The sequence below is a fragment of the Prionailurus viverrinus genome, chromosome X, assembly GCF_022837055.1.
Source record: "Prionailurus viverrinus isolate Anna chromosome X, UM_Priviv_1.0, whole genome shotgun sequence".
Lineage (NCBI taxonomy): Eukaryota > Metazoa > Chordata > Mammalia > Carnivora > Felidae > Prionailurus > Prionailurus viverrinus.
Window position 1 is genome coordinate 33,385,718 of NC_062579.1, and position 25,514 is coordinate 33,411,231.

The 25,514-nt window shown below is 38.6% G+C and overlaps 1 protein-coding gene across 8 annotated transcripts in view; it reads right to left on the reverse strand.

The window, feature by feature from the left end:
* The window catches only part of CASK (calcium/calmodulin dependent serine protein kinase), a 358,179-nt gene that overhangs the window by 91,392 nt on the left and 241,273 nt on the right, over positions 1-25,514 (reverse strand). For all 8 annotated transcript variants that reach the window (XM_047843622.1, XM_047843615.1, XM_047843620.1 and 5 more), the window contains exons 9-10: positions 20,079-20,162; positions 9,032-9,131 (exon numbers count right to left, since the gene is read on the reverse strand). In XM_047843622.1, the coding sequence (XP_047699578.1) occupies positions 9,032-9,131; positions 20,079-20,162 (184 nt within the window). The remainder of the gene's footprint in view (positions 1-9,031; positions 9,132-20,078; positions 20,163-25,514) is intronic.

Sequence of the window (25,514 nt, forward strand, 5' to 3'; positions counted from 1 at the left end):
TATTTATTTTGTGGATTAATCCTGTCATATCTGAAAGAACTATTCACTTTCCTCAAACACTGAAAAATATGTTTTTTCCCCCTATAAAACCTTTGAATAAACTTGTAACTGCCTTGAAAAAATTCAGTCGCTAAATAGCACGAGTTCACCTCAGGGGGCAATATATTTAATGGCAGGACTGTAGGTATTCTATTCACTTTTGTATTCCAGGCTGAGCTTTGTTAGAGGGCTTTGCACAAAAAGACACAATGAAATGCGTTTGATTAAAATTATTTTTTTCTGAGTAAATTCTGAAGAATTAAAAATCAAGCATTATAATGCAATACCTAAGCACAACGCAGTTTCTTTGAAGTCATAATAAAATTATTTTGCTACTTATGTTTGTGTAAGTTTATAACTTCCAAAGTGCTTTTATTTATTTTTATCAAAAATTTTTTTCAATATTTATTTTTGAGAGACAGAGAGAGACAGAGCATGAGTCGGGGAGGAGCAAAGAGAGCGAGGGAGACACAGAGTCCATAGCAGGCTCCAGGCTTTGAGCTGTCAGCACAGAGCCTGACGCATAGCTTGAACCCATGAACCGTGAGATCATGACCTGAGCCAAAGTTGGATGCTTAACCGACTGAGACACCCAGACGCCCCTCCAAAGTGCTTTTATAGTCATTACCTTATGTGATTCCACAGTAGCCCTGTCCTGTGGGCAAGTGTTTTTTTTTTATTTAATTTTTTTTTAATGTTTATTTACTCTTGAGAGAGAGACAGAGCGTGAGTGGGGGAGGGGCAGAGAGAGAGGGAAACAGAATCGGAAGCAGGCTCCAGGCTGTCAGCACAGAGCCCAACATGGGGCCTAAACTCACAGCTGTGAGTGAGATCATGACCCGAAATGAAGTTGGACACTTTACTGACTGAGCCATTCAGGTGCTGCAAGGTAAGTGTTTTTATACTTGGAAAATTGGAGGCTCACCAGGGTCAAATGGCCACAGCAGTGAGCAGAAGAGCAAGTCCCAAAAGTCAGGTCTGTGACACTTAGTCATTCTACTACAGATGGACTCCACCTAAAATCATGTTTCACTCTCAGCAACACGTCTGAATAATTTGCACTTGGTCATGAGAGGATGTCCAATTTCTATCCTTTCTTTAATCTCAATTTATTTCCCATATAAGGCTTATTTTTGTAGGCCTTAGTCCAAAACTTTCACAATGATAAATTAGAAGGAAACAAAGCTCTGCCTTCAGGCGAATATTTTATTTTCTGCCCAATTCATATGGTGATCAAGTATGTATCTAAAAATTAGGTTGATATGAGCACCTGTTGGCTCCGTTGGTTGAGTGTCTGACTCCCGATTTTGGCTCAGATCATGATTTCACGGTTCACGGGATTGAGCCCTGTGTCAGTCTGTGCTTGGGATTCTCTTTCTCCCTCTCTCTCTGTCCCTCTCCTGATCGCGGGTGCGTGTGCTCGCTCTCTCTCAAAATAAACATTAAAAAAATTTAGGTTGATAATTATACACTTTAACTTTGAACATTTCCGCTTTTTCTAAGAACCATACTATGCAAACAAGTTTTGCAAAGGTTTTCTGCTACTATTAAGAAATAATAACCAAAAAGCATAAACTTGTCAACTGTTTTAAAAATGTTTTCAGTCTATTTCTTTAAAGAGGAATATGCTTTTAAGGTCAATAAAAACTTTGAGTCCAGAACAACTGCATCACAAGATTAGAAAAGTCTCATGAAAAAGTTGAGTAGAAATAATTTGAAAGGAAGAGAGAAAAATAAACAGAATGTTTAAGCTAAAAATTCTCAGTCTCAAAGTGGGCTGAGTCTGTCTTCAAACAAATACCAAGTGGGAAGAGTTGTCCTCACTACCTACATTATACAATTGTTAGCAATTTGCAATATTTGCTTTATCACACATCTATCTATCCATCAATTCATGTCGTTTCATTCATTTCTTTTTTTAAAGTTTTATTTACTTTAATGAAGGGGTGCCACCCAGGTGCCCCTTCATTCATTTCAAAACGAGTGCCAGAGTGCACATCATCACTACACTGCACCCCTAAACACTTCAGCATAGATTTTAACACTTCTCTCTCACAGGTAAAATTTACAAAGTGAAATATACAAATCTTAAGTGTACTGTTCAATGAGTTTTGATAAATGTATATACTGCATACATCTGATAACTGCATACACACATGCATGCAAGTTAGTTCGGTAACAAAATATTTGTATGTGTATATTTAAAACATTTTTTTTTTCAACGTTTATTTATTTTTCGGACAGAGAGAGACAGAGCATGAACGGGGGAGGGGCAGAGAGAGGGAGACACAGAATCGGAAACAGGCTCCAGGATCTGAGCCATCAGCCCAGAGCCTGACGCGGGGCTCGAACTCCCGGACCGCGAGATCGTGACCTGGCTGCAGTCGGACGCTTAACCGACTGCGCCACCCAGGCGCCCCTGTATGTGTATATTTAAAAAATTATATGTATAGCTATAAAATCCAGTGTCACTGAGCAAATTAACCATCTGAACCTAGTCTAGCTTTTTCTGGAGTTACCAATTACCTCTCTCCTATTGTATTAGCAATCCCATTTATACAACACTGAATTCACCACACACACGCATTCATATCACCTACTCAATCAAAGCCCTTACCTGTAAGCACAAGAGCATTTTTTAAAAATCTGCTTACTAAAGTATAATTTATTAAGTTCAAATTCACTAATATAAGTGTCTATTTCATCTTTCCAAAACAGTTCCCTCTTGTCCCTTTGCAGTCAAAAGCTAGCTTCCCCTTATCCCCTGGACAACAGCTTTTATTCCCACTGTACAAAGCACATTCTGGTTATCAATCAAGTTATAAGCAATAGTGAATCCTGTAATAGAAATTGTATTTTGGACTTAAGCATTTGAACTATATGCAATTCAAGCTATGAAAACTTACACATGGTGATAAATCCTTTAGATTCTTTATGTGTATAGGGCAGATGCCTCAAAATTTAGTATTAGTTAAAAAGAAGTACACCCTGTAAATGGATTCTGTCGGAGCACAAATGCTATAATTCTAATGCCATTATGCTTGTTAAAATAGTCTGTTTTCAAATAGCACCATTGTTAGGCACAGATTTGTCAAAGCACTTAAAATAGCATTCTGCTAAGTGCTCATTCATATAAAACTTTACAACTATGGAAAAGCACTACTTGATACCTCTAAGACGCTTTCATTTCCAAATGACATGATAGGTCTACTGATTGAAAAAAAAAAAAAAAAGGAGAGACGTGCTAAATCTGGAGAAACAAAAGCAGTTACAAATGGGAAGTGTCTCACATTGTAATAGTCATTAAAATGTGGACAGCCTCTAAAATGGCCTCCAAGATCCTGCCTCCTGCTATTCACACCCTTGTATAATCAAATCCCTTCCCTGGAGTGTGGGCTGGACTTATTAACTCATTGTGATGAAGAGAATAGTGCAGAAATGATAAGACATCACTTCTGAGATGGCTTTTGTCTGGGGCACTCTTACTTTTGCCCTCCCTTTTTGATCATTCATGCTGGGAGAAACAAACTTCTATGTTGTGAGCAGCCCTAGGAAGGGACCCATTAGCCAGTAAGGAACTGCAGCCTGTCAACAATAGTACAGTGAGTCTGGAAGAGAATTCCATTCCCACCCCTGCAGTCAGGTCTTCAGATGAGATTGCAGCCCCGGACGACAGCTTGACTATAGTCTCATGGGAGATCTTGAGCCAGAGGCGCACAGCTAAACCATATCCAGATTCCTGACCCACAGAAAGCGTGAAAGGATAAATCCTGCTTTGAGGGGATTCATTACACAGCAACGGATAACTAACATACTGTGAGATTTTTGTATTAAATCAGGTACAATTGGAGCTATGAGTAACAAATGCAAGACAATGTGACAATGTATCCAATTATTAGCATCCATATTTTCTGATTTATTTTTGTCTCTTATATACTTCCCCCCAGTAAGTACAACCTAGAGGTAAAGGTTTATTCTATTGTTTTAATGGAAATTACTGAAATAATTATAGATTATCATATACAATTGTAAGAAATACAGAGATCCCTTGTATACTTTGCTCAGTGTCCCCAATGGCAACGTTTTAGAAAGCTATAGTGTCATCACAGCCAGAATATGGACACTGATACAATCCACCCATCTTATTCAGATAGCCTTACTCTTATTTGTACTCATTTGTGTGTGTGTGTAATTTCTTACCTACTTTTTACTTTAATATTGTCACATAATCAAATTACATTCATTTGTAATTAAAATCTAGCCATTATATTAGTCTTTATAAATGGACTTCCCAATGGTAAAAGTTGTTGAGACACATGAATTTGGGAGTTTATTCCACAGCTCCATATTAATTAACTAAAAATTCAATCAATAACAGAGTAGTATAAACTGCTTACAGATGGTGCGATTGTCAAAGGAAAATTCACTTACCCTGAAAGCTTTCTTGAAAGCAAAACTATAAAAAAAAAATTACCCTTTCCCCCAAATTACCGTATTCGTGCTTGAAATTCAGATGTGAGGTAACAGTAAGTGCAGTTAAATTTTAACACTGCCTGTCTTCCTCTTATGAAAGTGAGAAGTTAGTACTATTTGTATGGTAATGCCTCGAGGAATCAATACAGCCACGTACGTTTTGATTTTGTGGTCAGGCAGTGTTAAAATTCACAATCAAACATCTAAACACAAACAGCCAAGGAAAAAGTCAAGCCGCTTATGAACCATGCAAAGCCAAACACTTTTGCATAAAAGATAAAGCTTAGAGGAAAACAAAGGGATACCTACTTTCTGCTGCTAGAAGTCCTAGGAGGAAGGCAGCATATGGACAAACAACAAACAGTATGATTTTAGAGCAAGCAGGTTATCGAGCTACAGTTGGGCCCTGTAGATGAGCCACAAGAAACACGGTCCCCCAGCAGAGCCCAAAGCAAATCCTTGTGTTCCATGAGCACATTCCTTAGGACTGATAAGTATTTCAGTCATTAAAACACTGGGATCGAGGGGTGCCTAGGTGGCTCAGTTGGTTGAGCATACGACTTGGGCCCAGATCATGATCCCACAGTTCGTGGGTTCGAGTTCCTTGTTGGGCTCTGTGCTAACAGTTCTGAGCCTGGAGCCTGCTTTGGATTCTGTGTCTCCCTCTCTCTCTGTCTGCCCCTCCCCCGCTCACACACACACACACACACACACACACACACACACACACACACTCTCTCTCTCTCTCTCTCTCTCTCAAAAATAAATAAACGTTAACAAATAAAAAACAAACAAACAAACAACAAAGCCACACTGGGCTCAGATTCTCACTTTGATTCGAAATAGGAGAAAAGATTTCGACTTTGGATTAGTAAGTAACAAAGGAACAATACACTCTTCATCATGTGATTAAACTCATCAAATTCTAGTAAAAGTACAATGGGCTGATTTTGATAATCCGGATAGAAAAAATAATCTCTTACATAAAAATTGTTTTACAATGTAAATAGCATACCTAAACATGATGGACTCTTCTTTAGATGACAAATCGGGAAACGGATGAATTTTAAATTTGTTTTTAAATTGTGATCTTAAATAGAATTTGGGGGGGACTAAAATAGGATAGTCAGCTTTTAATTTTGTCAAGCAAGGTCATTAAAGAAAACCTATTTATTATTATTTCATAGAAAGAACAGGCATTATCTAAAGATGAAAAACAGACTGTTCTTCTCAAGAAAGGGCAGTTGTCCTTCTCAAGAACCTTACACTGTTCTCCAATGCCTCCTTCCCTGGAGCCCCCCACTCCCACCCTACAAACACATGCGTTCTTTCCTTTTTTTAAAAAAAAAAATTTTTTTTAATGTTTATTTTGAGAGAGAGGGAGAGACAGACCACGAGCAGGGGAGGGACAGAGAGGGAGACACAGAACATGAAGCAGGCTCCAGGCTCTGAGCTGTCAGCACAGAGCCCGACGTGGAACTCGAACTCAACAAACCGTGGGATCATGACCTGAGTTGAAGTCGGCCACCCAACTGACTGAGCCACCCAGGTGCCCCAAAACACATGCTTTCTGATCATTTTTCTCTTTTTGCCACAGGCTTGCAAGAACTTTCAGGTAATGCTGAAAGGTGCTTTGTGTTTTGTACTGTAAAACAAGCCCATGCAAATTTAAACAGAAAGATGGTGGACAGATTAATGTTGCAACTTAAAATAAATGATGCACAATTTAAAGATTAAACAGACAAAAATTTAGGCTGGAAAATGGAAATATTAAAAAACAAAAATGAAATAAAAACTGAAAATACAGATGTGTTAATTTATGAAAGTGTAAGGCTCTTCTGTGAGTCCAGATAAGGTATACAATAGGCTTTCTGCCGCCAAGCATATAGCCTTCGCTGTTGGTTGCAGAAAGGGAAGTTTGCTGGTAGAGAGCTATTTCATAAACAATGCTGATACAGTAGTATAATGCCTCCCTTTAAATGGTTTAGTATTAAAAATTAATTTTAGGAACAGATGAATATTTCCTGACAGCTGTGTGGAAGTTAGGGCAATATTAGAATTTTCTTCAAAATGTCCCATTGTCTTTGGGACGGACATTTGCATGTCAAATGAAGATACAGACTGCTTACAAGATCATTAAGATCCAGAAATTAAAAAAAAAAAAAAAAAAGGTGTGACTGCAGGAAAGGGAAGCAAGAGGGAACGTGAAATTGTGAACAACTAATTCAAGAGCTTGCAGGCTACCCGCAAGACAGTGGGGGAAATTTCGTTTTTGTTTAAAAAGCAAATTTTGTAATCAGAAGCTGTTTTGACCATATCACTTACAGATTGTACTGAAAAACAAAAAACTGGGTAATAAAAATGTATTTGACAGAAAATTAAGTGTGTCTATAACTATGGGCAATTCCTTCCCTAAAAGAAAAATTCGACTCTTTAACAGAATGGAACACTTAAGAGCTCATTAAACTCTTGCCAGGCAGAGGTACATATTAAGGGGCAACAGTAAAGCTTAGGTCTGTGAAGCTACTGCGAGGACCATACTGCTCCCCAGGCCCGATTTTAAGATGAAAATGGTGTTAGATCTTGACCGAAAATCTCTTGATATAGTCCAAGTTTGTGACTGCATCATGTAGTCACAATACAACATAAAACCATGACTGGATCTGCTCGTGCCAGACAAGTCTACTGGAAACAGTGTGGAGGGAAGAGAGAGGTTTGAGCTAGCAAACACCAACCGCAGTGCTACGGGTGGAAGGAATAAATTGGACTGGAAGAAAAAAGACAGATATGAGACTCCCATTTCCTCAGCAAGAAGAAGCCAGCAAGACCTTCTCTTCAGAGAGTCTCTTTTCTGAGATTCCCATTTCTGAATGTTTTTGGAAATCACCTTCACTCAAAAGAGGAAGATTCACATCCCAGTTGGTAAAGGTCAAAATGAGGAACTACACAGCTGTTGGAATGGGGAAACTCAATTTCGTTCTTTTCCACCAGGTGTAAGAAGCACATACCAATTGATAAGAACATGTGTGTATGGGAACGTGTCTGTGTACGTATGTGTATAAACACAGCCAAGGAAGAAGCAGAAATACTGACGAATGCTCACAGTGGTGAAGGACCACCCTAGCAATACAGGAAGAATGAATGTGCGAATGCTTCTTGAGTCCAATGGAAATAACCTGAATATCGAATGAGCCAGTCCAAAAATCAAACCAATAGCGCAAAGGCAACCACATGGCAGATACTGAGTGACTCTAATGTGAGAAGGGAGAAAACCTAAGGGCGGAGGGCATAGGACTCAGACGTAAACACATAAATAAATGAAATTTATAAAGTGTAACACACACATACGTGCATTTACATAAATGTATAAATGGATACTATGGGTTTTTACTTTTTATTTTTTTATTATTGCTTAAAATTTTTTTTTAATATTTAATTTATTTTTGAGAGACAGAGCACGAGTGGGAGAGGGGCAGAGAGAGAAAGGGAAACACAGACTCCAAAGCAGGCTCCAGGCTCTGAGCTGTCAGCACAGAGCCCGACATGGGGCTTGAATCCACAAACTGTGAGATCATGACCTGAGCTGAAGTCGGACCCTTAATGGACTGAGCCATCCAGGTGCCCCAGGATACTATGGATTTTTAATAAACGATCCTTGAGAATTCCTCACTAATAAAATGGAAATCTGAGCACTTTATAAAATAATTTTGTGAACACTAGTGGATTTTGTTCCCCCCAGGGGTCCCTATATACATTTGATCCAAATAGGTAACCCTTTTGTGTTCTCCTCTGAATGCTTGTATGTATGTGTTATAGATTTTATAAAAAAGAGAGGAACTTGTAAGTTGTTTCGAGAGATAACTTACGAGACAGCTTTACATTGAAAGATAAAATTAAAAGCAGTGTTGCCCCAAAGTCTGATATAGTTGACAGGGGAAAATCTTGTATCAGAAGTTTTTTTGTGGGGGTGCCTGGGTGGCTCAGTTAGTTAAGCATCCAACTCTTGATTTCAGTTCAGGTCATGATCTCACAGTTCGTGAGTTTGAGCCCCCATGGTGGGCTCTGTGCTGACAGAGCTTGGGATTCTTTCTCCTTCTCTCTCTGCCCCTCCCCTGCTCGTGCATGCTCTCTCTCAAAATTAATAAATAAACATCAAAAAAATAAAAAAGAAGTTTTTTGTTGGGGTATAAGGCAATCAGAAAGATCCAAAAAGACTGACTACAATGTTGGATTGGATGAAATGCAATGTTGGGTCTGGAGTGGGGAAAAGGGAAGAAGTACTTCTGAGGTAAAAGGAAAACATTAAAATGCTGGCTTTGGAGTACCAGGGGAAAGTGACTTCGGTAGTAAAATTAGAAGGAAGCAGACACATGTGGATGGAATTTGGCTGCTGACAAACTTCCTCAGAATTCCTTGGGAGATCTGACTGGATTCACAGGAAAGGTTTATTTACGGTGGAAAAGAGAAGATGTAGACACCAAATGATTCACACTGGTGAACGGACGAATGGTCCAATTACCTGAGGAGGTAGGGTCTTCGGAGAAATCTGGCAACTCTTCGGGGGGGTCACCATAGAATGAGTTGAATTTGTGACTTGACACAGCTGCTAGTACTGCACCCTAAAAGAAAAAGATGGAAAAAGATATTAAAGCACATACGTGTAAAAAAGTTCAATAACAAATGCAAGGATTATTCAGAAAGTCAAACCTGTAGGAGGTGACAGCTAGAAGAGGGGTAGCTTGTAAATGAGTTTGGATTCCTTGAGATTAATCACATGGGCATATATGAGAAGAACACCGCTGGGGATTGGGAAAGTACATGAAACCATTCACATCTTGAACTCAATCATGTACACAAAACGGAATATTCTGCAGACACTATGAAATGATGCTGAAGGATGTTTAATAAAACAGAAAGATGCTTGTGAGTTACATAAAAAAGGTTTTAAAACAATCTATAGTATGACCTCATGTTTGAAAAAAAAAAGATTAATATGGATATAAAGACCAAACATATACCAAAATGTTAGTCGCATTATCTCTGGGAAGTAGGAATGAGTCACTTTTCCTTTTTTAATATCTTTGCCCCCCTCTCTTTTTGTGAATGACTATGTGTTACTCTCAGGCCACACAGCAGAACCAACTACAGGTAACTCCTTTTATTTTTTTTTTTAAAGATCTTATTTTGTTTTTATTTATTTATTTTAATTTTTTTTTAAAGTTTCTTTATTTTTGACAGAGACAGAGTGCGAGCATGAGCTGGGAAGGGGCAGAGAGAGAGAGGGAGACACAGAATCCGAAGCAGGCTCTAGGCTCCAAGCTGTCGGCACAGAGCCTGATGCGGGGATCAAACTCACGAACTGTGAGATCATGACCTAGGCCGAAATCAGACACTTAACCGACTGAGCCACCCAGCTGCCCCTTATTTTATTTCTTAAGTAATCTCTCTACCCAACATGGGGCTCAAACCCACAACCTCAAGATCAAGAGTTGCACGCTCCACTGAATGAGCCGGCCAGGCGCCTCTACAGGTGACTCTTTAAACAACATGCACAGGTTTCCCTGATTCCTAGTTGAGAATTACTGTCATATGGAATGCATGACATAGGACTGCTGGGTGGAGAAATCTTGGGAATTGTTTCAGTAGCAAGAAGAACAATACCAGTTATTTTGTGAAAGTGTTCAATTCCGCGACTGTTAGGCATGGGTCGGAATACCTGGGTGTGTTCCTTGGCTGGGCCACTTTCTAGCTGCCTGATACTACTTGAGTCAATATTAAAACTGACATAACTTACCTTACAGAATTGTCAAAAGTCATAATGTATATGAAAGTGCTTTGTGAACTGTAAAGCATTTTGTAAGTGCAAACTGTCACTAATCTTAGTAATATAGAGCTAGAATGTGAGCACAGCCTTTTGCTGGTCTAGGTAGAATTACTCATTTAGGTAGTTTAAGGATTAAATCACTTACATAGTCTATATTTTAAATGTTGAACTTGAGGATTTTTCTGAAAAGATAAATCTTTCTTTTAAAGTTTATTTATTTATTTAGAGAACGAGCGAGTGAGAGAAAAGCACGTATGGGGGAGGGACAGAAAGAGAAGGAAAGAATCCAGAGCAGGCTCCGTGCTCTCAGTGCAGAGCCCAACATGGGGCTCGATCTCATGAACTGTGCCATCATGACCTGAGCTGAAATCAAGAGCCGGATGCATTTAACTGACTGAACCACCCCGGCGCCCCAGAAAGATAAATCTTTTTAGGCATTTATTAAATATATGAAAACATTAATAGAAACACATTTCCACAAGTTTCATTTTGGCGGGGGGTCGCGTTAGGGTTTCTTTCTACAAATATAAATGGAATTGAATTGAACTGAATGTAGAAAGGGAAGGCAAAAAAAAAAACAGAGAAGTGATCTTGATGACACCATTCCAGGCAACTTATTAGATTTCTTTTTCTCTTTTTTTAAGATTTTATTTTTAAGTCATCTCTACACCTAATGTGGGACTTGAACTCACAACCTGAGATCAAGGATCACAAGTTCTAACTGAGACAGGCAGGAGCCCCAACTTTTCAGATTTCTGAAAGTCTAGGGTTAATGTATGAGAAGTCTTTATGCGGAATTTTATAGTCAGCTACTGCGATGAAAAAAACAGCATTGAATGTTGAGTTCTTCTTTCTATAGTAGAAGCTTATTTCACTTTACATATATACCATGTTCCCTAAAAAGCTGGGTGGGAATGGAATTTTTATGTATCAAAAGTTTCCCACACACTGAAACTAAATTTTAGAGATGCTTTATTTTTATTTCCAAATGAAGTTCAACTGAGTTTCTTAATATGGTGGGTTTATATCTCAAGGCATGGTCTAGCTACTACTATGATCAAAGATCTACAAATAACTTCTGCCAGGAAAGCACTGTTTCAAAGAGCCTTGAGAGGTAAATTCTTTTATAACAATAGTAGCAAGTTCCTAATTTATCTTATGGTTAGCAGTTTTCTTTATTTAGTCCTCTCAACTCAGTGACTGCATGCGGTTTGGATATTCAATGCAAAGCTATTATGTAAAACAGCAAAACCGGTTCCAAAGCAGTTTATGGATTTATAGAATTATAACCTTAGGAGATGATTCATTCTAAGAGACTCATTTTGCATATGAGGAAACTGAGGTCCAGAGAGGCTTAGCAACCTATTAAGGTCGCTGCCAACTTAGAGATAAAATCAAGAGTAAACAGAATGTCTACTCACAAGTTCAAGGGTTTTTTACTGTACCAGGGGTCAAAAATTTTTTTCTGTAAAGGGCCAGATGGCAAACATTTTAGGCTTGCAGGGCATATGGTCTCTGTTGACACTATTGAACTCTGCCATTGTAGCATGAAAGTAGCCACAGATAATATGTACGCGAATGTTCACTGCTATGTTCCAATAAAACTTTACATGTAAACATAGGCAATGGGCCAGATTTGGCATGCAGGCCATAGTGTGCCAACTCCTGTACTACATTATTGCTATGAAAGAGACCGTGGGTACAGCAACATCAATCTACATCTTATACAGGTAGTTCTTCAAGCTTCCCAGTTTATCACATCTTTGACAAAGAAGTTTTCTGCCTACTTTAATTTAGAAGGGAAAGTTTAGTATGTTCTGAGAGTGAAACATAACAATTGTGAGTTAAGACTATTCAGAGTCTGCTAAGATAACTAGCATTAAAGATGCAATTTTGGACTAAGCAAGTTAGGCAGATTCTAAATTCAAACAAAAAAAGAACTACAAGTAATTAATTCTCAACTCAATCTCAACTATTGTTAGTATGTCAAACATCAAAATGGAATACTACCAGTTAGATGATTCTGTGTCTCATTTAAGGAAGTGGAAAACAAGAAAATGGTTGGCTCAGACTTCTGCTAAGTTAAACTACTGAATGCACCTAAGGAGGCAATGGAGTTATTAAAAAAATTTTTTTAATGTTTATTTTTGAAAGAGAGAGACAGACAGACAGAGAATGAGCAGGGGAGGGGCAGAGAGAGAGGGAGACACAGGATCCAAAGCAGGCTCCAGGCTCTGAGTCGTCAGCACAGAGCCCAACACAGGGCTTGAACTCATGAACCGTGAGATCATGACCTGAGCCAAAGTCAGATGCTTAACTGACTGAGCCACCCAGGCACCCCTAAGGAGGCAACAGAGTTATTAAGAAAGGTACAGGACAGTGAATACAGAGGACTTGCTGACTTGAAGACCACCACGAAGGGCCAGTACTCCCTTTTTGGTGCTCCCTGAGCTCAGAAACAAGCACCAGGGGATTTGATAGCACAACAGGGAGGTATGTTTTAAAAAGTCTAGATACAAGACACACAAGTTTTCAGATGACATGGAGAGTAGACTGGTTTGCACCCAAGTGGCAAAATAACACACAGTCACGTTGTAATATGCTAAGGGGGCAAAACCCATCACAGGGCGATACAAATCCACATGTGACATAAGGATTTGAGAAAAGATCATCTTACTAGGGTTAAGAGCACTGAACTTCAAGCCCTACAAAGGGTGAAGGACTTGGAGAGGTTGAGGCTGAACAGAGATGATCCAGAAGGCGGGAAAATCATTTCAAGGCAGAAATGTTAAAGGATTTGGGTTGATTACATGTAAGAAGTAGGCCCTAGATAATGAGGGGAGAGGCTTGATTACATCAGAGCTCCCAATCTCTGTACATACAGTCACAAGCAATGCTATCATTCAGTAGAGTCGGCACAGTCTATGTGTGTAGGATACTCAAACAAAACTCAGATGCAGGTCTAAAACCAGGAATTTTTTATCACATTAAGTTGGGCCATCTGACTAAAGTTGGCTGTGCTATTTCCTGTGAAGAAGGTTAACAATGAGACTTGCAAGTATAGTAGATAGGACTATATTTAAGAGCAACTGCACAGAACAGTATCTTAGGAATCCTTTTGGACTCTGTGAAAGTATTTTATAAAGATGGTCGATTAACGTATACAATAGCTTTCAAAAGCTAGACAGCCGAACTTAGGAAGTAATACGTCCTATATTTCACAATCAGAAACTAATAGAATCGCTTTGTAAAAGTCAATAGAAAGATCAAAATCACTTCCAATTTTTATCTATGTAAACTGCTTATACTGGAGGAAGTTTTCAGAATCAGCTGTGCCTTTTGGACACCAGGCTTACTGCTCTTGAGTAGCTGGAGCCCACAGCTGCTGTGCTGTCTTACTGCCTCTGCACCACCCCTTACTACAGGAGAGGACTATATGTAAATGCTGGCTTTCATCAGGGCACAAAGGTCCTTGATAAATCCTTAAGTTAGCTCTTGTTGAGTTTACAGAAAGGCGCAGCGTGCCAAAAGGCAGCTGTTACAGCTTCCTGGTTGACCTCTCAGAAGGTGATGTTTACAGGTAAGCATTACTTTTGGAGGTGCCAAGACTCCTGATGGTGCTGTACAATAGAACTTTCTGGGATGATGGAAATGTTCTATACCGGTACTGTTGAGTACAGTAGCCATCAGCTGCATGTGGTACTGAACGTGGCTAATGCAACTGAGAAATCAAATTTAAAATTTCATTTGACATGCATGAATTAAAATTAAAATTTAAGTAAGCACATATGGCCAGTGGCTATTGCGTGAGAGAGTACAGCATCGTAAAGTGCTGGAAAATGGTATCACTAAACAAACTTTTTCTAGTTCTGCAAAGTTCAGGAATTTGAGGGACCAATTGGTAATTCAGAGAAGCACACAGACCAGATACTTCTGCGGTTTGCAAAATCAATACAGGAAAACTGTAGTTATCGGAAATCTCCCTCATTTTTTATATATACAGTGTCAGGAATAAATGTTTTTATCCTTTAAACGGAATCACATGGATTCAACTTAACCATTTCCTAAACTGAATGCAATACATTTACCCAAATACAGAATACTGCTTCTATTTTTTTTCTTTCTTTCTTTCTTTTCTTCTTCTTTTTTTTTTTTTTTTTTTACAAAATTTATTTGACATGCTTCACTGTGGGGAAATTTGCTTTCTAGAGGTAGAAATAATTCATGAACCAAAGGAGATGATTTCTAGAACAGATTCCTCTCCTCAGCTTCTTCCCTAGTTAGACAAGCTCAGATGCTAACAGATGGTCCCCTAGTACCCCTCCTGCAACCTGACCCCTTGTTCAGTAACTCCAAGTAGATGGCACCTGGGGTTAGCGTACAGGGGTGTCTCCTTAAGACATACCCACAGAGCACAGATTTTTCCAGACAGCCTAGATCAGTCTGTCCCACGCATCCTAATATTCGATTTGAGAAAATAGGATTCTTATATGTAGTCTTGTACTGAGGCCTATGGAGTCTATTAAAGGAAGCATTGTTTCTAGAGGATTTTTTTAAACTGAAGTATTAAAATTCTAGAGCTTAGTGTAAAACAAAAAGAGGGGAAAACCCAACATCTGAAACATCTGGTAACCAAAATGAGAAAAAAAATTTTTTCCCATCATCATTCACAGATGTAAAAACAAAATAACGCAAGGGATGAGAATAAAAAGAAGTGTGTGATAATTCAAATCACATGCAGGGTTCCATTAACTTTTTAAAAATCTACATGTGAAAGGTAGTCTGAAAATGATGTTAATGCTAATTGCCCAAATAATTTTCTCATAGGGATTTGTTGTCTCCTAAAGCCTGCTGAGAGGTTAAATTCCAAAATGAATGTATAAATATGGAAAGAAAACACTTTCCGATTGTTTAGTATCGATATTATTGTAATGAATGAGTAATAGTCTTGAAATTTCAGCAAAGTATAATGAGTATTGTTTTATATTCTGGCATTAAAAAGTTTCACAAAACTTTCAGAATGAGAAAAAGGTTCAACCTCAAAAGTAAAACTCACCACCAAAAATACATAGAAATTTATTCAAACAGCTTTTTGGTGGGGAAGTTATTGAAAGAAATCACAAGTCTTAAATACACATACATACTTTGATGCCAATAATTCCAGTAGCACAGAACTTGTCCTAAGAATATAATCACATACCAAGGTGGGCAATGCGAAAATATTTATGGCTGTGGAAAACTGGAAGCAATCTGTGTCCAACAGCTGGTTAATTATGATATGTACAATATGACAGAATTTTGTAAAACCATTACAGTTTGTGCTTAATGAGAGTAATGACTCTCAATAAGGTGGACATATCAGAATCAACCATGAGGCTGTTTTAATAAACACACGTCCCTCCAACCTCTGGCATAACTGGGGCTGAGGGAGGGGTGGTCCCTTGGGTGAGCTGAGTGGTATGGTGAGCCACTGTTACTATGGGAATGTGTCATATCCCTTAAGTGTACTGAAGAGGAAACCAGTATGTAAGAAGAATTTGTCACGTGGTATAAAAACAAGTGGGGTATGTGAAATTCACATAAAATTAACCACTTTAAAGTGTACAATGCAGCAGTATTCAGTACATTCACAATGCTGTGTAGCCAACATTTCTGTCTAGTTCCAAAACACCATCACCTCCCTCCCTCCAAATCTGCATACCTATTAAGTAGTCACTACCCAAGACCTGGCTGTCACCAATTTACTTTCAGTCTCTATGGATTTACAGATATAAATACTTATTCTAGATATTGAAAAAAAAAAGGAATCATCCAAAATGTGGCCTTTTAAAACTTTTTTTTAATGTTTTATTCATTTTTTTGAGAGAGAGAGAGAGAGAGAGAGAGAGAGAGAGAGAAACAGAGTATGAGTGGGAGAGGGGCAGAGAGAGAGACATAGAGACACAGAATCTGAAGCAGGCTCCAGGCTCTGAGCTGTCAGCACAGAGCTTGACATGGGGTTTGAACTCATGAACTGCAAGACCATGACCTGAGCCGAAGTCAGACGCTTAACTGACTAAGCCACCCAGGCACCCCAAAAGTGGCATTTTAAAGGTCTCTTTCTGCACATGGATATCCAATTGTCCCTGTGCCATTTGTTGAAAAGACTTCTTTCCCCCATTGAACTGCCTTGGCACTTTTGTTGAAAATCAACTGACTTCAAATATAAGGGTTTATTCTTGAACTCTCAATTCTGTTCCACTGATATACGTGTCTACTCCTATCCCATACTAGTACCGGAGTCCTGATAACTGTAGCTTTATAGTTAAGTGTCAAAATTGCAAAGCATAAGTCCTCCAACTTTGTCCTTTGTTCAAGATTGTTTTGGCAATTCTAAGTCCTTTGCATCTCCATATGAATTTTTAGGATCAATTTGTCAATTTCTGCTCAGGAGACTGTGTTGAATCTATGGATCAACTTGGGAAACACTGCCATCTTAACAATACTGGGTCTTCCGATCCATGAACATTAAATGTCTCTCCATTAGTTTAGATTTTCTTAAATGAATTTTTTAAAGTGTTTATTTATTTTGAGAAAGAGAGTGCAAGTGGAGGAGGGGCAGAGAGAGAATCCCAAGCAGGCTCCACAGTGGCAGTGAGAAGCCTGACATGGGGCTCGAACTCATGAACCATGAGATCATAACCTGAGCTGAAATCAAGAGTTGGATGCTTAATCAACTGAGCCACCGAGGCACCCCCATCTATACATTTTAAAAAGCTTTTAAAAACTTCAAAGTGTTAATGTCAATGACTAGAAAAAAAGCTAAAATGGTATGGAGTTATTGGAATTACAGTTATTCATATACAGAATGAGTACCAAGTCAAAGGTATAAACATTAAAATCACAGTAAAACAGTAACAACAATAATAATGTTAATAACAAATAATATGTATGGAACACTCATGACTGCCAGGTACTTTTGTAACTACTGTAATATATTAATTCATTAAATTCTTACATCCCTATGAGTTAGCTATTACCATTATCCCCATTTTGTAGATAAGGAAACCGAGGCACAGAGAATTTAAATAACTCGTTCAAGGTTACACATTAGTAAGTGTCAGAGCCACGATTCACGATTCACCGAAGGCAATGTAGCTCCAGAGCCCACTCTTTCCCATAATGCTGTTCTTCTCTTTCTTCTCGCCATGGACGATAAAAATTTCCTTCCTCTAAGTAAGAAAAGCAATATTCTACTGCTTTCTGTGAACTTCCCTTTTAATCATTTCAAAGGGAGTAAGAAACAAACAAACAAACCACAATGGGTTGTTGCCTAACATTTGAGGAGCTTAAAAACAGTGTCTGGATACAAGGATGGGTACCTAGCTGTTCATTTGTGAAACAGAGTTGTGTGGTGGTCTCTGAAAGCTAGTAAAGTTGAAATCTGTGTTCTGGAAGCTCAAAGAAGAGGCAATATGAGGAGAATGAGTTCTTGCAGATGGTAAGCATAACATACTTTAACCAGGATGGCTGAATGACATAAAGGAATACAGCCTTACCAGAAGCTGAAAAAAATCTCAATGACAACCCTGCTGACGGTCCTAATTCTAGGTTGTCTGGTGGGTCTTGAAACTTTAAATAGTCCTGCAAAGGGATGTGGTAAGTTCATATGACCCCTCTCTGCTGTAACAGCTTTGCCCTGTCCAAATGAATCTTAGTCACCACTCTGGCTATTTTAGGCCCAAGTCTGGTTTTGTGGCACTGGGAGAACTACAGCATGGGTTTCTCGTGATGGGCAAACCTGAGCACTATGGCGAAAGGCCTGGACTTGGCCAATGAAAGGTTCAGCCCCAGACAGGGCAATGTCACAAAGGCCAAAGCAGGGCCAGAGTTAAAAAGACTAGGGAAGAACTGAGAAAAAAAGTATAATTAATGGTTCCTTTGGGGAAGAAATGAACTTTAAGAACAGCTGACAAAATTTCACTTTGGATAGTAAGATTTTTTTTTCTCTTGTTCAGATGTATGTCTTGTTTCTCTTGGTTCAGATGTATGTCAAAGTCTTGGGAAACTTCTTTAGGTGCCATCTTGATAATGGCATGTCGTTAATAATTATTTTTGCCAAGGACTTTTAAAGCAAATAGAGAAGAGCCAGTTTGGAGTGCTGACTGTAAAAACAATTAGGACAGAGGCTTAATGGAGAATCATCATCACCAATAATGACATGTTACAATTTCCTTTGTTGTATAGTAGCACAGTTGACTTTTCACAATGATGGAAATGTCCTATGTCTGGGTGATCTGATTCGTTAGTCACTAGCCACATTTAGTTACTGAGCTCTTGAAATGTGCTAGTGTGACTGAGGAACACTTTTGATTTAATTGTCATTAATTTAAATTTAAAAAGCTATGTGTGACTAGCAGCTACTAGACTGAACAGTTCAGCTCTATAGCATAATATCGTGGCCTACATAGTTTTCTCCCCCATCCACATAATGTTCCTCAAAATCTAGAGCTGTATATATGAAATTATTCAGATATTTCAGGGGTTGAATAATAATGAATATTACTGCAATTTAGGACATATACAAAAATACTTATAAAGTTTTATAGTTGGTGGGAGTCACATGGCTAAGGAGGACTACTAACCAATCAACCACTTAGAGGACAGACTTAAAGATGATTTTTTTTACAGTAATCAAAAATAAATCAAATAATAATTTTAAGACCACAATATAAGAGTTTCCTCTGTTGGGAAGAGGGGGGGAAATGTCCCATACAGTTTTTTTACTAGTGTTGGGACACCTGGGTGGCTCAGTCAGTTGAGTGTCCGACTCTTGATTTTGGCTCAGGTCATAAACTCATGGTTTGTGGGTTTGAGCCCCATGTTTGGGCTCCGTGCTAATGGTGCAGAGCCTGCTTGGGATTCTCTCCCTTTCTCTGCCCCTCCCCTGCTCTCTCTCTCTCAAAATAAATAAAAGTTAATTTTTATATTAATAAAATAGTTTACTATTTTATATTTGGTCTTTTTCAAAACCTTTTAAAATCAAACGGGCTCCCCATATGGGATAATTACCATTTTTTTTTTTTTTTGGTGAGATAGAGGATAGAGAGAATGGTAAAAGGAGAAAGGTACCTAGTAAGAATAAAGAAAAGCTAAGAAAAGTAATTTGAAAATATTTTCTAGTAGATCAAGGTACTGGGGATTCTTACTGCTTTGTGATCGTTGTCTAATTAATTCTAATCCAGTATTGTTTCCACTGAACTAAACTCACATTTTTCTTGTCAAAATATTTAAGTTTGAGGAAATGTGGCCTACATTCATATTCAACAATAATGGATAATAATAGTGAATTCCTGGGATGCTTGGGTGGCATCTGACTTTAGCTCAGCTCATGATCGTGGGTTTGAGCCCCACATCAAGCATTGTGCTGACAGCCCAGAGCCTGGAGCCTGCTTTGGATTCTGTGTCTCCCACTTTCTCTGCCCTCCCCAGCTCATACTCTCTCAAAAAAAAAATAAACGTTGAAATAAAAATGTAAAAAAAGATAGTAAATTCCTATTTCAAAAGTAATTACATCTCTGCTATAAATTTTTAGGATGATACAAATCTAAAATGTGATTAATCTTTCATTTATTTTAACATTTTGTTTAGATTCATACTTAGATATTACCTTAAATGATTTAAAAAACAAAACCTTATTGAAATAATTTTTAGAAGTGAGAATTTAGCTGTCGGAAAGCTTTTTGCTGATTTCTTTAATTACCTTTAGTTTCCTCCTTGCATTGAATTTCCTCAGTTGCTCTACTGTTTCTGGAAGATGAATCTTGTAGGCATAACGATCCCGCTCCTATAAAAGAAGAAAGATAATGAACATATGTAGCCATTTAAAAAAGTGAAGAAACTTCATCTAAAACAAACAGTGAAGCCCACATTTCTTAAACATGAAACTTAAATTCTAAAATACTGGAGATTTTGTTCCATGATACTGGTAAACATTCTCAAATGAGGGATACGAAGGTCAAAACTGATAGTAAAATAATATTTTATTTTCAGCAATAATAAAGGGTTAAAATAATGGATCAAGTAATTTTTAGATATATGGCTATATGGCAAAGATAATTAAATCATACTTATGAAGGTATGAAGTTACCTTTGACATGTTCTTGTCAGGTAAAATGAGCATTTGAAAAATTAACTTCACAAATGATTGAGCATTCGGAATTGTCAGGAGTAACTGGATTTTTTTTTTAGGTGAGTGATCACTTTATGTATGTATGTATGTATGTATGTATGTATGTATGTATGTATTCATTCATGTGAATGGGCCCAGCGTGGAGCCCAGTGTGGGGCGTGAACTCACAACCCTGAGATTAAGACCTGAGCTGAGATTTTAACCAACTGAGCCACCCAGGTGCCCCAGGAATGACTGGATGTTAAAAGATCATACTTTCTTCACACTAGAACAAACTTTTCAAGGCCATCTAATTCAAGCATTTCCTCACGTGGGATCCTTTTCAATCCCCGAAGGACGATTATTCTGTTTGATTTTGTCCAGTGAGTGATCATTCTTTTATGGCAGCTTACCACAATTCTAAGAAAGTAAAAAAGTGTTTACTTAGCCTGGGCCCACATCTGGCTTGTTTGGGCTAGCGTTGTCCTATGCAATATCGCAAAGCAAACATTCTTCCTCTTCTATATAGTAACTCCTCGGTAGCTAAGAGGGGGATCATGTTTCCACTAAATCTATTCTTCTCTATGATGTCTCCAGTTGCCTCAACTATTCCTCATGTATATATATATTTTTAAAGTTCATTTTTGTGAGAGAGAGAGCAAGTGGGGGAGGGGCGGGGGGGGCAGGGAGGGAGAGAGAGACTATCCCAAGCAGGACCTGCGCTGTCAGCACAGAGCCTGACGCAGGGCTCGAACCCACAAACCATGCGATCGTGACTTGAGCTGAAATCAAGAGTTGGGCACTTAACTGACTGAGCCACCCAGGCGCCCATTCTTCATGTATATCTTCAACCTCTTGTCATTCTTCTTATTACCCAATTTGGTTCTACTCTAATTTGTCAATGTATCTTAAAGATTTAAATAAGTATTCATTTCAGAAATAGTTCTTGAGAGCCTGCTATGTTCCAGGCGTTGATCTATGCACTTGGGATACACAAGTAAACAAAACCAACAAAGATTCAGGCCCGCGTGTAGCTCATATTCTAGTAGAAGAAAATACAGAAAGGTAAACTATGGAGTATCATAAAAGTGCTATGGGATAAAGCAAAAAGTAAAGCAGAGTAAGAAGGAATGGGTACACTGCAATTTAAAATAGGGTGGTCAAAGTCGGCCCAATTGCCGTGAGGACATCCAAAACTGGTGAGGGAGTGGTCTAGGCAGAGAGAACAACACAAAGGCCCAAAGGAAGAAGTGCACCTGGAGTTTTCAAAAACTGGCAAAAAGACCCATGTGCCATGGAGTAAATAGATCAGATCAGAGAGGCAACAAGGCTGGGGTAGGCCATTTAAGAGCCTTTTTTTTTTTTTTTTAAATTTTTTAACGTTTATTTATTTTTGAGACAGAGAGAGACAGAGCATGAACGGGGGAGGGGCAGAGAGAGAGGGAGACACAGAATCGGAAACAGGCTCCAGGCTCTGAGCCATCAAGCCCAGAACCCGACGCGGGGCTCGAACTCACGGACCGTGAGATCGTGACCTGAGCTGAAGTCGGACGCTTAACCGACTGAGCCACCCAGGTGCCCCTAAGAGCCTTTTTAAAAAAAATATTTATTTTTGAGAGAGAGAGAACACAAGTGGGGGAGGGACAGAGAGAGAGAGAGAGAGAGAGAGAGAGAGAGAGACACACACACACACACACACACACACACACAGAATCTGAAACAGGCTCCTGGCTCCGAGCTGTCAGCACAGAACCCAACGTGGGGGCTCGGACCCACGAAGAGCGAGATCATGACATGAGTCGAAGTTGGATGCTCAATTGACTGAACCATGCAGGCGCCCCCATATAACAGCCTTTTATTCTGAGTGGGAGAGGGAGCCACAGGAAGGTTTTGAACTGAAGTGACATGATCTGACAAGTTTAAAGGAACACTCTGGTTGTTGTGTTGAGAACAGATTAAAAGGGAACAAGGGTTTAAGGGGGGGGGGGGGAAAAAGGCAGGGAGACCAGTTAGGCTATTGCAGTAATCTAGGGGGAAAATGGTAGATGAAGTCAGATGGAGAAAATAAAGATGATGAAGAGGAGATAGATTCTGAATATATTTTCTGAAAAAAGTTTTACTGAGGGGTAATTAGCATATAACAAACTGCATTTTTAAAATGTATAATTTTCTAGGTTTTGACATATACAACCATAAAAGCATCACTGCGTTCAACCTGAATATACCGATCACTCTCTAAAGTTTCCTCATGTCCCTTAGTCATCTCCCTCCCAATCCCCGGGCAGCCACTGTTTCTGTCACTGCCAATTGGTTTGCATTTTCTAGAATTTTATATAAATGGAACCAGACAGTACAGACTCATTTTCTAACTTGTTTCTCTCAGCACAGAGGTTTTGAACTTCATCCATGTAGTTGTGTGTATCAATAGCTGATTCCTTTTTATTGCTGAGTGACATTCCTTTGTAAGGATAGGCCATAATCTGTTTACCCATTATCTGCTGATGGACCCTGGGTTGTTTCCAAGTTCTGGCTATTACAAATAAAGCTGTAATGAACATTAATGTACAAGTCTTTGTATGGATACACATTTTACTTCTCTTAGGTACTCAGCAGAATGGCTGGATTGTATTATAGGGGTATGTTAAACTTTTTAAGTGGTTGTACCATTTTACATTTCCATAGCAGTGTATTAGTTGCAATTGTTCTACATCCTCACCAATACTTGGTATGGTTAGCCTTTCTGATTTTAGCCATTCTGATACATGTGCGTATAGACATCTCGTTGTGTTAATTTGTATTTCCCTAATGAAAAATGATGTGGAGCAACTTTGCGTGTGCTTATATAGCATCCACATATCTTTGTTGAAGTGTCTGTTCCAAATATTTTCCCGTTTTGAACTGGGCTGTGCTTTGTCTTATTATTGAGTTTTAAGAATTCTTCCCAACGTAGTAGAAGGGGATTTAGATGTCCAAACTCCCAGTTATAAAATAAAGACACAGGGATATAACGTACAGCAAAAGGAACACAGTTAATGATACTGTAACAACTTTGTATGGTGAGAGATGGTAGCTAGATTTTATCATGGTAATCACTTCATAATGTATATAAATGCTGGCTATGTTGTACACCTGAAACTAATATTGTATGTCAACTATAGTTCAAAAGAAGGAATTCTTTACATAATCTAAATATGTAAGTCCTTTATCAGATACATAATTTGCAAATATTTACTCTTAGTTCATGGCTTGTCTTTTCGTTTTCCTACAGTGTTTTTCCAAGAACAGAAGTTCTTTTTTTTCTTTTTAAAGTTTATTTATTTTGAGGTGGGGAGAGAGAGACAGACAGACAGACAGCACACATGAGCGGGGGAGAAACAGACAGAGAGGGAGAGAGAGAATCACAAGCGGGCTTTGTGCTGTCAGCACAGAACCTGATGCAGGGCTCGATCCCACCAACTGTGTGATCATGACCTGAACTGGAATCAAGAGTTGGACGCTTAACCAACTGAGTCACCAGGTGTCCTCCAAGAATAGAAGTTCTTAATTCTGAATATATTTTGGAAGTGGAGAGAAAAGATTTTCTGAGGGAATGGATGTGGGGTGTGAGAGAAAGAGAGGAGTCAAAGACCACACCAAGGTTTTCAGTGTGAGCAACTGGAAGTCTGACACCAAGAGAGATGGGGAAGAGATCAGGACTATAGTTTTGGATATGTTATGCTTGAAATATCTAAAGTTCAAGTGGAGATTCAAGTAGGTACTTGGACATACAAGCCCGGAATGCAAGAGAGAAGTCTGGTCTGGAAATAAATTTTTGGAGGGTCACAAACATTTAGAAGATATTAAGGATAATACTCAACTCTGTCCCAGGCACTGAATTTGGGACTTTCACTGGCAGTATCCCATTTATAGTTGTTCTTTAAAACAACTATATAAGTTGGGGCGCCTGGGTGGCGCAGTCGGTTAAGCGTCCGACTTCAGCCAGGTCACGATCTCGCGGTCCGTGAGTTCGAGCCCCGCGTCAGGCTCTGGGCTGATGGCTCAGAGCCTGGAGCCTGTTTCCGAGTCTGTGTCTCCCTCTCTCTCTGCCCCTCCCCCGTTCATGCTCTGTCTCTCTCTGTCCCAAAAATAAATAAAAAAAAGTTGAGAAAAAAAATAAAATAAAACAACTATATAAGATAGTAGAGACAATGCTACATGCTAATTATCTCAAAAGCAATGGCTCAAATGGACATAATTGTTATCATCATGATTAGCATGTACTGAGGGCTTATTATGTGCCAGGCAGTGTTCTAGTTCTTTACAAGTTTGGTGGGTTTTTTTTTGTTTTTTTTTTTTTTTTAGTGCTTTACATGTTTATGTTACATACTCCTCACAACAAAGTAGGAGGAATATATCATTACTATCCTATTATAGAGTTGGGGAAAAGGTGATGCATTATACCAGATGAAGATTAATTAGTATGAATTGGGCCTCTTAGTTTTCTTAATCTGCATACTATACAACATTTGTAAATTAAGTTCAAGATCACAGTTGTTATTATAATGAAAATTCATGTTTGCATGTGAGGCACTTCTAAAATCAATGTGTTGGTATCCTGTACTTACAAAATTTATTTTTGAATTTAAATGTAGAATTTTAGTCAGTCCTGTCAAAATTTCACCTTATTATCTGTGAAGTTCCTAAGGAATGAACACAAACACTTTAAAATTTATTTTCTATATTAATGACTAAAACTAGCAAGAGTTCCACTGGAGAGCAAAATTATATTTTTCTCGAGTACACATACAACACCTGATGTCAAAATATCTACAATTTGTATATCTGCTAGATTCTGTATGCTAAAACATCTTGGGAATGATTTTATTATCTTTAGGGACTTAATCTCCTTTTCCTACACTTAGCCAGAGCAGGTTCACCAATACAGAAGACATAAGAATTTATTGAATAATTAACTAGCAGAGAGAAGCATAAAACTGCCATTTTATAACAAGCAATGGAATCTTGTAATGGATTGCTGTTACTGTTTGT